This window comes from Lissotriton helveticus, chromosome 1_1 (genome assembly GCF_964261635.1).
Source record: "Lissotriton helveticus chromosome 1_1, aLisHel1.1, whole genome shotgun sequence".
NCBI lineage: Eukaryota > Metazoa > Chordata > Amphibia > Caudata > Salamandridae > Lissotriton > Lissotriton helveticus.
The window spans coordinates 796,398,239-796,414,511 of NC_136057.1; the positions used below are offsets into that span (position 1 = coordinate 796,398,239).

The following is a 16,273-nucleotide window of genomic DNA, read 5'->3' on the forward strand; positions in this document are numbered from 1 at the left end:
TCATCACTAGATGCTAGAATAAGTTCAGATAAATCATTTCTACCTGGTATACAGTACAGGGGATTCAAGTGAGGAGGGTGCAAACCAATATTTGATGGAATTCCAGCTAGAAATTGAGTTCTTCCTGGAAGAAGTCATTGAGGCAATTATCGAATAAAGCTACTGGACATGATGGAGTTCTGATAGATCTATTTAAGTCAAACATGAAACTATGAGCTCCTCTTGATACAAAATGTATTATTCTGGTGTGTAAAACTGCTTTGCCTCAATGATGGAGAACGGTATTAATTGCTCCACTGTTTAAAAAAAAAAATGAAGTAATCCCAGCTGGTATCAGTCAATATCAATTATAGACTCCAGAGTCAAGAGATTGAGAAGAATAATGTTAGAAAGGCTGCAATGGAGGACAATGGCATCCTCTCTTGGCTACAGCACTGGTTTAGAGTAGGGTTGGAGAGGATGGAACAATGCCTCAACCCGCATCTCATAATTAACAAATATACCATAGCAAGGCATGGGGCTATATTTCTAGCATGCATGGACTTCACTTGCACCTTTGATAGCATGGTAAGGTAAAAGTTGTGGGTCAAGTTAGAGAGCTTAGAGATAGATAGGGGCCTAGTTGAGTTCTTGAGGGCCCCAATTACAATCTCTCTGCTACTATAAGGTTTGGACCTGGCAGTGAATACACCACATTGTTGGCCTAGGTCAAGGGGTGAGGCAGAAGTTCATTCTCGATCCACAATCTTTCCTATTGTATGTTAGTAGATTAGAGGAGAAACTGCTGGCCAAGGGAGCAGACATTCCCTTAATCAAAAACATCCCTACCCCTGCCCTAACTTATGCAGATGATGCAGTGTTACTTGCTAGAACCCCTAAATCCCTGAAACTGCTAATTCAAGGCTATATAGATTGTATGGCCTCTCAGAAGCTGTCTGTGAACCCCAATAAGACCCTTGTAATTGCCTGTAGATCAAGGAACGTCTAAATGTGGACCTTGATAGTATTTCCTTCGCAGGGCTCTTGTTTGACGTGTGTATCCTGGGTTAGAAATCATTTTATCAACCGTATTGGGTACATATCTAACCTGGCTTCCATTATTGGCAAAAATCCCATTGCCCCTTTTTTAGAAATTTTTGGAAGGAAATTCCTTCCAGTTTAAACCTTCAGTTCAGGCAACACGTGTTTTACCCCTTTACATGGCCATCCGGCCTGGGGCTTCCTCAGGGCGGGTGAGATGCTTGGATAATCAATCAACGTCGTCTTTCGAAATAAGTCCTAAAGATTCTTAAAGTCACTGGCATAATGCGGTTCCGGATCGTGGCAGTCAGCTGTTCTTTCACTCACTCTTATGGCTAGAGTGTCAGTACTATTATAAACACCTTACAAAAAACAAACCAGTGCATGATTGGAATTTCTTCCAGAAAAAAACAGATGAAACTAATCTTGCCCAAAAAAACCTGTTGAACCTTTCTCACATTAGGGGGTAGGGTTTTTTTCCCCTTGTCAAAGGCAATAATCAAAAAAGAGAATCTACGCTCATTTTCCGGCCAGTAAGGGATTGGGACCTTTTACCCCTTATCTCTATAAACTACACTTCAGGCATTTGGGGCTACAGAAAGGACTCTGGGCTCCAAATAGAGAAAAACAGGGTATGTCAAAGGCTTTTAGGCCTGCCGCCAAGTAGCCCAAGCTTCATTTTGCACAGCTTGGTTTGGAGTACGTTGAGGATTGCATTAATTTGGCCCTATTGCTACTGTGATGCTCCATTTGGAGCAATCCTCAAGCCCTACTTAAAGGGGATATTATTAAAGACTGTTTATCATGTACCATGTGTCTTCAAATCCCGTGGTTGGTCTGTGTCAAGCTGATTTGTTACTTACTGGCTGTGTAGAACTGTTTCCACAAACTGGAAGATCTGTGTATTAGGGTGATAGATCCCAGCTGAAGCTACTGTTCCTTGAAATGAGTCAGCAAGAAAGGCAAGCAGGAGAACTAACCATGACTCAGAATAAGGATTACATATTATTCCAAACCACCCTTGAGCTCGAATCATACTTGGGTTGGGCACTGACACTTGGGTTGGCATCCTCTGAACCTGATGAAAGCTTGGGTAGAAGAGATTGCAGCTTTGTTTCGCCCTCGGGCGATATAAATCCTCTTCCATTCCGTTTTGGCCATACAACTAAAATTCCCCTCAGAGTTTGTTGCGTTTTGTGCTTTTCTGTATTGTTGTTTTACAAGATGCTATTTAATCTCAATTTTGGGGGGCTCAGGGATACCCAGATGTAGATCGCCTTTCTGCACCTACATTCAATGAGCTCACTGCTGATTTGCTCAAGTGTCAGTTCATTTCTTAAAAGCGCTCTCTGTTAGGAGTCATATGATCTTTTGAAGTAATAATGCACCAAGGTCATGATTTTAATGTAGGGTGTTAACGGTTTTAAAACCACGCATGTTATTTATGGGTTTGCTTTTATGATCATATTTGATGCTCGAATAAAGCTAATTGATTGATTGATTGATTAAAACACACTCTCCTGTATTATAATACTATGCTGCACTAATATTACATGTTACACCTGCGAGATCACCTTTTTTACATCCTTGAGCTCTTAAATCCAGCCATTTATTCATATAAATGAACCTGAGAGGTTTAAATGGCTTTGGGTAGCATGTCCAATGTTTTTAGGGTTTGCCCCTCATAGCTTGATTTACATTATTTCCCACTTCTTCTCTGACTGTGTTTTTTCCACAATTTAATCCCAGCCCCCCTCCATGCCTCCTGCTCCCCACCCCCACCCCAACACCTCCGAGAGACACTCAGACATATGTCTGTGTGTGATGAGTGCATCGCACCTGCCCAAGTGCCCGTGAACAAACCATCATTTTATTTAGTATATGCAGTGCAACTACAGTAACCAGCCTCCCTTCAATACCTTAAATGTACTGCCTTCAAAAGGAAAGAGAGAACGGACAAGGGAAGAGGATGAAGAAGAGAAAAAAAATAAAACCCTCAAGAACAAAGGGGTAAAGAAGGCATCCATTTTCTATTTTAAATCTTTTCCAACCCTTCTGATGCTATTAAGCTGTCCAGGTATTCCTTGGATTTTATCTCGGACAGAAAAAATGTGTTTGCCCATTCCAAATAACCTTTAGCTTGGCTGGGTTGTTCAAAAAGGCCTGAGCCCTTTTATCTTGAAATGGTTTAATCATCTGCCTCAGCCTCCACCATCTTTCGACGGTGGTGTGGCAGAAGTCAGGGCGGACAAAATATGGGACCCCATCCCTAGAGCGTTTTGCCTCAGGTCTTGCCTTCTCAAACACTGCTTGTGGTAGCAGGAAGCTGACGAAGTAAACCAGTATAGCTCGTGGCAATGACCCTTCTCTTGCTAGCTGTTTTTGCACAAGGGGTACCCTATGCGCCCGCTGAACTTGTAATGACCAGTTTCAGTCCGTGAGTTCAGGGAGCGATTCTCTAAACAAGTCAATGACATATCTGCGGGCATCCTCCCCCTCAACCCCCTCAGGAACAACCAGGACGCCTAGGTTATTCCACCGTTGGTGGTTCTCATGTTCTTCCTGTTTCCACTGGATATCTGTTATCTGTGCCTCCTGTGACTTAGCCATTTCCTGGGTACTTGCCAAATCTGTCTCTGTGGAACAAACCCGTGTTTCCAGATCTGTCATCCGCTACCCGAATGTACTACATGTCTTGGACAGCTTTCGCACCACTCCCTATAGTTTCCTCATTACCGCCTGAGGCTTGCGCCCATCCTGTTGGGTCTCCTCGTGGTGAGCGGATATCGCCTGCATGATAGTCTCTAATGTCGGCGTAGTAGTCTCACCTCCCTTCACTTCCATTTCTGCATTTACTGGGGTGCTTGTAAGTTGGACCGAGGGGGTGTAGTCCCATGGGAGCTCTTTCACCCATGTTTTCCTTCTCCTCTGGATGGTCCCAGGCTTTCCACCCTCTGAGGGCTCTAGTTCTAAATAACTGTCACTTGCTTCTGGGTTGCTGCTGTCTGTAATTTCATCTGACCACTCTCCTCCATTCGAGACAGAATAAAAATCTAGCTCCTTCTCAGTGTCCTTCTCGGGTTTTCTTCCCTCACCTAAGCCTTCCTCCCCTGTCTCTGTCTTTACTTGTGATATTATCCGAGGTGGGGTTTTAGTAGCAGTATTGACAGTATTAGCTGCTTTGTCAGCATTGTCCACTCTCTTACTGGTGTTATTTTCAATGGTATTGGCATCAATGGGGTGAGCTCTAGTCTCTTCATCACGCAGCTCCACCCCCCTCTTTTAACTGGGGGTGCATGCTCACTTTGCTAATCAGACTCAGAGGCCCTTCTGTATACCTGTGTGTCCAATACCTCTTTTGGATTCTTTGCCCCTCTGGTCTCTGCCGCTGACACCCCTGCCGCCTTGCTGCTATTGCCTCTCATGAGGTCCACTACTATGGAATCGGCCAGCCTTGTCGTTACTTCTCCCCTCTTCTTCTCCGATAGTGACTTGACTCCTTTACCGGCGCCTTCTCCTCTGTGCGCCCGTGTTGGTGTAGCCACCAAGTGATCTGCTTCTGCTGCTGGCGATCTTGCCACAGCAGGGGTTTTCAGGGCGAGTCTTGCTTTTGCCTTCGCCAGTGCTGCCGCTGACTTTGGAGCCATTTCCGCTCTCCCCGTGCTCTCCGTATTCTCCACAAGTACTCCAGAGTCCACTGCCAAACAGATAGCCGCCTCTCCCTCCATCTCGATATCTGCTGCTAGCTCCGCCCGTACTGATGCTGAGTCCGCTGAATCCACTGCCGAGCAGGTAGCCGTCTCACCTCCTCCTCTGACAATGCCAGCACGCTGAAGCGGAGGCCACCAGACGAAGTGGAAACACCAGGAAAATCCTCCGCAGGTTCTGGGAATACCTGAACAGCGTCAGCCCAATGCATGCCGCCACCAGCTGCACATACCACCCCTGCGAAGCCTCCGGAGTCTGCTGAGTCAGTACGCCACAGGTAAGCTCTGGTTGCATAATTCTTTCCTTATACCGCCTTTGCCTTTGTCAATCAACTCAGCATATTCAAATCCATATACCACAGCACATGCCTAATCCGCCATCAGGCTCTCGGTACGGTGCGAGCTACGGCCTCATCCGACCGCCATCTTGCCTCTCACCCGATGGGTCTGACTTACATTATTTCTATGTAAAACTTTCTGATAACTCGTATATAGTCACAGATCCATATAAATTTAAAATATGAACATCAATAAATAAGACATAAAGAAATAACCTTATTTAATTATTTGTTTCACCATTGATGTGCAAATATATCGCATGCAAAAAAGAAAACCTCCTAAATCTGAAGCATTCGTTTTCTAGAAAAATATATAAAAGTCCAACACCCTCACTGCACTGTCAATATATTCTGCAACAGCATAGTTAATTGAGTCATGCACAGCTGAAAACAGAAAATAAATGTTGTCACTTTTACTCACACAGTGCTTGTTAGAAAGTTGATTTAGTAACAACCATCCGAGTTCAGTGTAACATGGACAGTTTAGGAGGGAGTGCATTTCGTTCTCAATTAATTGGATTATTGAGTCACATAGACCCCCATTGCAAGCTGGTCATTAAATTCCAATGTGATTGATAATTCCTGGTACACCACTTATCGAATTTATAAGCATTGAAATAAACACTCCATACGCAGGATAATTTTGGGCTGGCCAAAAGTGCTTATATTTATATGGGAAAAACAACCTGGTAAATCAAATATATTTTGGTGCAAAAAAGAACAAAATCCGAATTATTCCCCATTAATAGAGAAAAACGTGTAATTGGGTAGTCATTTTGGCACCCAATAAATTCTTGCTGAGTGGAATCGGATTTTATCAGGCGTGATGTATATATGTAGTACCAAATACCGACCAAGTCATAATGTGGAACACAGTGTATTCCCATTCCACCATGTATAAGAGTCACCACAAAGCTACAAAATATATACCATCTATATACCTTCTTCCAATAAGGGTTCTTCAGGATGAAGAAGTGATAATTTAGGAGTGCTCAAACATTCTCCAATGTGCGACCTTTATGGCAGAGAAGTTATGGCAGCCTTGGCATGATACAAGGATTATAGCTCAGAGCTCAGATGCAAAACAACATGCCAAGAATCACATGAGAATGGGCTATAGAAAGGATCGAAGGCCCCTACAAGCCAGCCATCAAGACGACCAGTTGTGAATTTAAGGTATTGGAATGAAATCTGACCAAAAGAATTATGAACTTCATGCAATATATTCTGCATATTAGCATTCGTACTCTAATTCAATACACATTGGGCAGATTTAGCTAATAGGCCTTTAGTCAATAGCCCTGTTTCAAGGAGCAGGGCACAAAGGGCACAAATAAAAGTTTTTCTAAAACTGTGTACTCCTCAAAGAGAAAAATCTAGCCCTCTTCTGGAAGTACATCAACCAACTCATCCTCCATGGTCAGTCTAAGGAGAACGGAGTAGCAGAGAGCTTATGGGTTAACTATGATAAACAGCTATATAGCGGAGAGCCGAGTGAGACGCGAGGAAATTATCCTACATTGTCATCAAATTGCCCGGACATGCAGGATTTAGTAATCCCAGAAGCTGACATAACTAAAACAATGAAACAAATGAAAATTATGGAGCACCGGTATCCAGTGGAATATCAGTAGCAGTGTTCAAACCAGTCCAAGCCTTTTGGGCTGATCTCCCGCCGCCAATTTTCAATTATGCCTTCCTCACATCCACCATTCCACCAACATGGCACGGATCAATCTTACATCGAATACACAAAAAGGGAGACCGCACAAACCCGGCCATCGATCTGCTAATAGCTCTACTGGATTTTGAAGCTAAAGCTTATGCTGTACCCTATTGGGCAAACTGGAAACCTGGGTAGCAGAAAATAGCATCATTCCCAACACCCAGTCAGGGTTTATACCAGACTGTGCAACAACTGATTATATATTAGTTCTTGCCTACCTATCGTGGAGAGCCACACAGGATAAGCAGTCCCCTCTATGCTGCTTTGAGGACTACATTGCGGCATTTGATAGAGTTGACCGGGAAACCTTATGGTACAAATTAAATTCTTGGGGGATACACCCCAAACTCCTCGCAGCAATAATGTTACTGCATCAGGGGACATGGGTTAGGATCAAAACCAGCACCACAATAGTGTCTGCAAATATTCCATCAAATAACAGCCTAAAACAAGGCTATGTATTAGCTGTGCCTCTTTTTAATCTTTAAATTTGCCAACATTTCTAGAAGGCGCAAGTGTAATTATGTCAAGAATAGGGAGCATACTCCTACAGACTCTGTAATATGCTGATGACATCACCACCTTAAACCAAACAAGAATGGGTCTATGAAGAGCACTCAACCCCCACAACATGAACAACATGAGGGATGGACTTCGGCAAACATTTCCGAAAGAAATCCATGGAATGGCAGGTAGATGAATAGCTAACATGCACCTGTATCAGCTGCAAATAACTGAGTGTTGAGTTTAACGATAGGGCATACCCATGGATCCACCTTAAACATCTCAGGTCAAAGGAATCTGGGGTCTTACAGTCTGAGATGCTTAAATTGCCAACTACATATCTCAACAGCCGAGCCAATACTAAACATGCTATGAGCCAAGTTGGTGCCTTTCCATGGAAATTGAGTCAATGTCTCACATACCACCAAATAATGTCATACAAAAAAAAGTTTCCTATACCTGGCACGCAAAGAGGGCTAGTATGAGGCTAGAGATGGGCCTGGCAAACCGAGACCTTCATTGCTTAGGAGATCTAATGAAATACAACATCTGCACCTAGCACACCCCAGCTCTATCTCTGAAAGCCCAATTACAGGTCATATTTGCAGACGAGCACTTCGCATGGCAGTCACAGCTTCACCTAGCCATCAGCACTCTTAAGATCAAAACAACAAATTTGCCTAATCCGACTATTCCACTGCTAACGTGGAAGAAGATGGGAAACACGTAAATCACCTAAGCCGGATGTGGAAGAAACACTGAAAGACTTCAACACAAGCCTTTTTTCACAGCTCTGATTGCTTTTGAAATCAAGGTAAATACTCAACCATACTTTAAATATTCCCTACGTCATCAGTCTCATAATAGAATCACATACATGAGCCAGATAGCCCTCCCAAATCTTCGATTTTAACCAGCTTTAGGCTCGCAAGGATGACTTATCATGTTGCAGGTTGTGTGAGTATCCCCTTGAGTCTTGGCTACACTTACTGTGTTGCTGTCCCCACTTCACCTATGATCTGTGCTGTTTTAAACTCCTCTTTGCTGAATTAATGACCTCAGATGTTACAGGGAAGTATCCGACTTGTGTTTTGCCAATAATACTGCACAAACTCTTGCAAGGTTAGGGAAATTCACCAACATCATCCAAGCCGCACTGTATACAGTCCAGCCCTGTGAGTAGAAAACAGGCTGAATGGTGAACTCCTTGGGCAGATTATCCAAGTCTTTACCAATAAACTGTGAGAGAGGGCGACAGTAGAGCCAAGCCACTAACACAGCTGACAGTAACATCAGGATGTTCACATGATGTGCACAGACCACATCAGTGAGCAGAAACGAACAAAGATTGTGGCACCTTAGGCGAAGAACACCAAAGCACTAACTAGCTGTCCCTGAGAATGGAAATCTTCACTGAATGAGACTCATGTGAATTCCTTCCAGCCTCACGCAACACGGCTCCATAATAAGACTGCTTGGAAACATATTCCACCCTGGTTCATCTTTGCTGCAGTATCAAGTCACTGGTCACTCGAGAAGCCCATACTGATGTACCTTTTCCGTTAAACACCTGGAGCCTCACAATTATACAGGAACTGCCCAGTTTTCACCATGCACTTTCCATCTTATACCTCTATTGATCTTAGTTGTTTTTTTGTGTCACAAGCCAGTTAATTTTTATGTTTTTAACTTTATTCTACTATCTCCCAAAAATTACTCTTAAACAATGCTAATGGGGCATCGAGCTTTCGAAAAAAGAAAAAAAATACCAATAATTGTTTGTTATATATTTTTTTTTAAATGAGGTTTTTATCTTATTTATTGGTAATTTGTCCAAATGGGTAACCGTCTAACCCTGCCGCTTACATGTACCGATTTTAACTAAATAAACATGAATTAACTACTACTACAAAATGAAACTGTACTGTAGACCTTTCAATTTGAAAGTATTTTTATCATCCCATTATTCTCTTATATACAAATAAATACTGTTCGATATGGCGAGGTCAGCCTAAGACGGTATCTAAAGACATGAGCGGTGAAGTCAATTAAACCCCATTTCTTTGCCTATAAGGCCTTAGCAATTTTGGAGATATGCTTACTTCATTAAACCCCACTTGAAAATTAATGCCTGGGTAAATGTAGATGTCTAATACTTGCTGAAAAGCCTTTTTTAGCAGGGATTTAATTAACCTTTCCAAAATGCCTACCATGCATATTGTATTCAAATTAGTTATGGTATCTAATTTCCCTAAATACAAACAATCATTCGATCAATTGTATTTGATAGTTTAAATACAATCCCAGCTCAAAAGTAATAAAATCCCACTGAAAAGTAATGTCTAGGTAAATACAGATGTCTAAGACTTGCTCAAAAGTCTTTTCAGGGAGGATCCAATTATACCTGCATTAATGTTTTCTAAAAGCAATACCAAGTTAATTGTATTAAAATTAGTTATGGTATGTAATTTCCCTGAATACAAACAAACATTTGCTAATTTGCATTTGATAGTTTTAATACAATCCCAGCTACATGATGAAATGGATGGTAAGCAGCCACATTAGGCCATATTAAGTGAGGGTAACCAAATCCAAGTAATCAATGGGATCATCAAACGTGACCAGACAGCATCTCTACCTCACACTCTAACTAAAATCAAATTCCTATCTTTAGCTTTGTTATAACAATAAACTAAAGGGGGAGTCCTAAAATGAACCACTTTATTAATAGAAGCACCAAATGAACACACTGCAGTGCAACCTAACTCCACAACAGAATTCTATATAACTTGTTGTCGGCTTTGTCTGAGTCCAGGAAAGAATTAAGTAGGTATTGACTCATGACTGTAATATATATTTTTCAAATAGCACAACATCATCATCTATATTGATCTGTTATTCCATGAAGCAGATTGACATGTTAAAAATGTATTATATTAAGCCACCCAACTTTTCAGGTGTTTGGGAATTCGCTCGGTTTAGGTCTTTTCACCATTGTTAAGGAAGGAGTTGAGTAAAAACAATTGAGGTAATTAACTTCTTGTAAACTAATGCAAACTCCACGTCATTAAGAGTTAGGAGCACAATACAGAAAAAGCTAATAAGTGGAATGCCTGCAATTCGGGCTGTCCTGTTCGTATTGGGGAATGACTAAGGCTGATTTGTATCAGGTTAGTCTCTAGAGTGGCATAGTGTGCACAAAAGGATGCAATGGATTCAATCTAGAGTGACTGGTCGTAGCAAATGCTTTTGAAATCATTCCAAACATCTTTTAATATATGATATCCAACCTACAAGAGGTATGGCCCGTGTGTTTTGTGCCACAAGTCCCAAACAGCACATTACTGATGAGGTCCAACAAAGCAGACTGGGATTGCTTTTCTGGCATCTCCAGATGGGATCTGGCCTACCTGTTTGGTCTGGACTGTTCATATAGAAGCAGAACCAAGACCGACTTGCCTGAGGATCATCTCTGACTAGAAATGGGCACATGATTTGAATCACCATGACATGTTTGCCGCTAAACATGTCACAAAACACACTGAAGTGCCTGTATAATCAATCAACACTAGTCACTATCATGTTTGACACATAAACTATTTTACTGTAAAAAAAATATGCTAGTGTCAAACTATCAAACTTATATAAACTATACATATATCACATCTTTTCAGCAGCAGTTTGTATGTTTCTAGCTGGAAACTTCACATTATAACAACGTGAATCTATTCTTATCTGGACAGTTCAGTTTCTAACTGATTTTACTGCCTTGCTATAATGTATACAATGTTTTAATTCACACGACTTCCATCTAATATTTAACCAACGAACATTTATCTAACTGTATTAACATCCCCCCTTAATCCCATTAAAGTGTAATTGGCTCACCGTTGTAGGCACTGGAGCAATCTCAAAGTGGAATGACAGGGGACTGGGATGATCCTTTTGTCAAGAGGAGTGAGAAGGAACTGGAATGATCTGTAAGTGCAACAACAGGGGACTGGAACAATGTCAAACTGAAAAGATACAGCAATTACAATGACCCAACCAGGAAGAACAGCACTCAAGACACTTGGAGGAAGAATGAATACAGACTGGAATGGTTTTGACAGTTAAATGGGAGGATTTTAAAAGAAATAATGGTTAGCAAAACAGCACAGAAAATACATGATTTGCATGTGAAATCTCAGTCTGTCTGGGATGATCTAGGACTAAAACACGTAGGAATGATACTTCTAGACAGACTTTTTGGACAGGAGAATTTAGACTTGCAGCCAATATGAGGGAAGAACTGGACTATAAAGGATTATTATTATGAATGGCTATGGAATGATGTGTGACAAAAATGATTAATAAAACTTATATACATAACTTTGATGAGAGAACACACAAAACAGAAATTTGCAATTTAAAGACTTATCACCCAGAAGAAGGGACAAACATAGCCTAATTAAATCATTCTAAATTCAAGAGCAAAACATAGCACACAAAATAACACTGTGTTGCTTTTTACTATGAATGTAAGTCTCTCATTTAAATATCGAAAGATTGTTGGTCCTTTTCAAAGACACTTTAACCATTGAAGAAATTAATGTCACCACATACTTTGTAGGTTGCTTACAGGTGCTTGGCACACACAAAAGTAATTTCCCGGTATTATCAACATACAGCTATTATACATTCGTAATTATTTATATCCTTGCTGATAATTAAGTAAACACAGTGTGACAAAGGTCTGTACTACACAGTGCCATACCTCTCATTTCATAGCTGCAACAAACCTATTCAGTTTGTTGCCGCTTTTCAAATGGTAAGTTACATCATATTTGATTAGATACTGGTGTATATAATAAAGATTTTAGGATTTAGGACTGTTCAGGAAAAGTCTAGCGAAGCATAAACAGTAAAATAGATTTTGGTTTTATTTCGCTGTGAGCACACAATATCTTGTGTGCCTTATATTTAATATGTTAGCACCCTGGCTAATGGGCTTTCAAGGCACAGTTTAGAGGTGACTTATGACTAAATAAAGTTAGGTTTTACATATATGGTTGAGGTACTTTTCCCTGCCGCATGTCATTGAAGTGCATTTAAAACTGCAGATAAGTCAGAGCACAGTGTTGCTCCAGACAGGCAAATAATTTTGCCCTCTATATAGTTGGTATGAATACCACAGATGCATGTTTTGTGTTCTCTACAATGGTCTTATAAGACAGTTAATGAAACATATTTTATGAAGAGCATTTTAGGGACAGAGTCACTGAATAGCAGGTCAATGTGCACAGAGCGGTACAAAAGGGGGTGGTGATGGACGGAGCATCTGAATCAATCAAACACTCACACCCAGTCAAAAGATCTGGGTTTAATCCATCACCGTTCTTTAGCCCACTCTGCCACCCCAGTTCAGACATGGCTATATGCAAATCAGTCTGACCCTGTGCCTCATGGGAACAGTCCAGCCCGAACTGCCAAGCCATGTCTTCCCTGGACCGGAAACAAGCTTCCGAGGACCGGTTTCTGGCATTACAGCCGGGCTGAAGACGGCTGGAATGCCAGAAACCGGTTACAGTAGCTGCTATGGTGTAATGATGTTTGTTCATTAGGACAACAGAATTTAAGATTCCTAGTTAGATAACCACACTTCTAGTTAGAAAAAGCTATGAGTGGTGTAGGTAACAATACGAAAATATACAGTGACTGATAATTTGAAGTCCAGAGTAGATTTCAATGTGTTTGCTTTTGTAAAGTTGCTGTTAAATTCACAATCAAATTGCATACAAATGAATAAATACCTGTTTGTTCAACTCATTCAAATATTAAGGAAATGCAACATTTGATTTTTTCCAGTGGTATTCAAAGCTCATAACTCACAGATAAGTGGAAATAGCGATATTATATTCTTATAATATGAGAAGTGCCAAAGTAAGTTTACCCTTTCATTCTAATGTCCATACCTTGAAATGATATCGCTAATCTGCTAGTACTTTGAAATGTCAGAATGTCACATTCTGTTTTTGATAACAAATACAGTGCTAGCTGTCATTGCTAGAAATGACTGATCTATAAACAGTATGTGGTTAACACTATAACATGACTTGAAAATGTAAGACATGGAATACACTCCAATTGCTTTACTGGCATCTTAAGTGGCCCTGTCACATGTGTTTTTATAATATATTATTCAAAGTGTTTTAGTAAGAAGCAGACACTCAGCATTTTCTGTTTTTCTGGTGTGTGTGTCATATCTAATTTATATTGCAAAGCTTCAAACTAATTCTTGACTTTGCTTTTATAAAAAGTGGATCTACGCTCTTTTTGAAAAAAGTCAATCTTGATTGATAAAGGTAAATAGAAAAATATCATATGTACCAAAAATAAGACAAAAGAGAGAACACACTGCATTTGTTTTTCACTGTTGTGCGTGGCAATGCCTGCATTGCATAGTAGTAAAATAAAAATTTTGATTGAGATGCTGTAGAATAAACATGTAGGGTATGTCTACAGCAATTACTTAACTTGAGAAATAGATGTTCAGGTAAACCACATTTAAAAACACACAGTAGGTCATGTGTTAATCATTACATTCGGAGAAGGACTCAGCAAATGTCTCTTCTAGTGTTGATGGTCATGTTTTATTTATTTATTTATTTATAAGTCTTGTATAGTGCCTGAATCATCCCCAGAATCATATCTCCGAGCTTCGGACGATATTACCATAAGGCTTAGCTGAGCAATGTTAGAACAGGGCGGTCTTAAGAAGCTTACTAAATTGGAGAAAGTCAGAGAATTGTCTGAGACGAGTTGGAAGCTGATTCCAGTAAAGCAGAGCAAGATAGGAGAAAGCCTTCCCGCCCAACCTTGTTTTCCTCACTCGGGGAACCAAGAGAAGGGATTTCATGTAACACTGTTTTGATTTCTAAAACAGTTATCTTTTGGTAGAGTAAAAAAACATTTGTATTACTAAACAAAACATAACTCTGTTGATGTCCAACCAATATGTGATGGTCATTTCTATCTGAAGGGTTGCCAAGTGAGAGCCTATGCACATAAAGTGTGACAATGTACAGCTCTATAAACAAATTGTAAGCTTAAAAGAGAGACAAGGACAAGGAAACCATCTAATCAACAGCCAGATCCAGATGTTTTAGCTCTGTGTTTGCCCTACTGGCTCAGGTGGAATATCTAGGTGTCTTCTTTGACTTAGCATCACCAGTGACGTAAAACAAAATTGGCTCATTTTTACTATCATTAAAACTACTCAAAACATGTACTATCCTCTTAGTAGTTCAGGAAACTTGGCAAAGTCTTCAGGATAGCATGGCTTCTGAGAGCATGAGCATCTGCAAAACTGATTCCCAGGTCATACAGTACTCCTAAGTCATGATTCACTGTTAATATCTCACTAATAATCCAATAGTTTTAACTCCCTATACAATACTACTGATTGTGCAGGTGTCTATGAAGTTTCAAGGGGGGTCCATTAGACTGGGAGCCTAAATTTAAACTGACAACAACAAAAACACACAGGGAAAAGCAGTACTTGGCTATCAGAGGTTACAATCTAAAAATAAATAGAAATTGTGACAGGTCATGAATGCTACTCCCACCATTCAGCAGAGCAAAGATATAACTACAGGTATTTAGCAAAGTGCTGGAAACTTACCATGTCAAATATATGTTCTAGTGCACAAGAAAAATGCTTATGCTCACATCTGTGATTGGCAGTCCAACCTCATGACATAACAGAGATGCCCTAGAATATGTCCAAATCAAAATGTTTGAAGGTACTTCTGTGACCTCTGAACTGTACACTTTACAACAGAGTTTATTTTTTTCACCAGAAATTCACAAAGGGCGTCTAGAGAAGTTTTTAGCGGAAATTCTGAATGGGCCAGTCAGATTGTCAGCTGCTCAAGTATTGTTGGGGGTAGTGGATAGGGATGAATGTGATCAGCTGGCTCATAAATATCTATATCTGATTTTTCTGGCTACAGCTATAGCCAGGCTATGTATTGCCTCAATGTGGCTCCAGAAAGATGCACCATCATTTGAATTATGGAGGGCTATACTTTTAACCATGTTTAATTTAGAACATATTCTATATGTGCTAAAAAGTGCCCGAAAAAGGAAACTAGGCATGGAGATCTGGGGGCCAGTGGTGTCCTATGTGGACGAGTGATGTGATACGCTGGGGATACATCTTGATGGCCTAAACACTTGCACTTTAAGGAATAGTCATATATCTTAGATTTGTAACACAACTATATGCACTGTTAACTGTTTTCTAAGTCTGAGTTGTGTGACTTGTATTAAACCATTGAATATTTTAATGCATACCAATGTATTGTAACTATCATGGATTAATAAAAAAATATTTATTAAAAAGAAAATTCACAAAGGGATTCCTGGCAGGCGTATCTGTATTTACAAGAGTGGATATCTTCACTCATGATGTTTGGACATGATCACAAACATGCTTATCTGTAGGCATTTGCAAACTACTCTCTGAATTCTAGCCCCCTGGAAATGTTAGATATTTACTCTAGCCAAGCTTTGATGTAACCCTCTTTCTCCCATGTTAAGGAGGATGGATCAGGGGAGTATGAGAAGGGCTTTCTTCATGGAAAAAAATGCTTCACATAAAAAAGCATTTGCACTTGAGGTTCCATTTCCTCAATGTGGAGTTCTCTGCTATGGAGAATTACATTTATGGGAAAAAGAGCATTCGCCAATAGTCATGTGAGAATCCCAGAAGTAGGCATGGAAACCTGCACTTGGTGTAGCTTTCCATATGTCTTTCTGGGTATGTTTGTGAATAGAAGATCAATGAAAAAGTGCTATAAGGCAGAGCCATAAATCTTCGTCTGCGCTATTACATTTTATTTGCGAATAGGGCCCTATCTTACTGTCTCCTAATAGCATTACATAATCAAAAATAATATACAAAATACTTTTTCGTCTAAGACATGTTGATATTC

General features: G+C 40.3%; 1 protein-coding gene across 1 annotated transcript in view; it reads right to left on the reverse strand.

Annotated features, from left to right (window-relative positions):
* Window positions 1-16,273, reverse strand: part of FOXP2 (forkhead box P2) — a 273,445-nt gene that overhangs the window by 28,004 nt on the left and 229,168 nt on the right. The window contains exon 17 of the mRNA XM_078674364.1: window positions 11,184-11,273. Coding sequence (XP_078530490.1) covers window positions 11,184-11,273 — 90 coding nt within the window. The remainder of the gene's footprint in view (window positions 1-11,183; window positions 11,274-16,273) is intronic.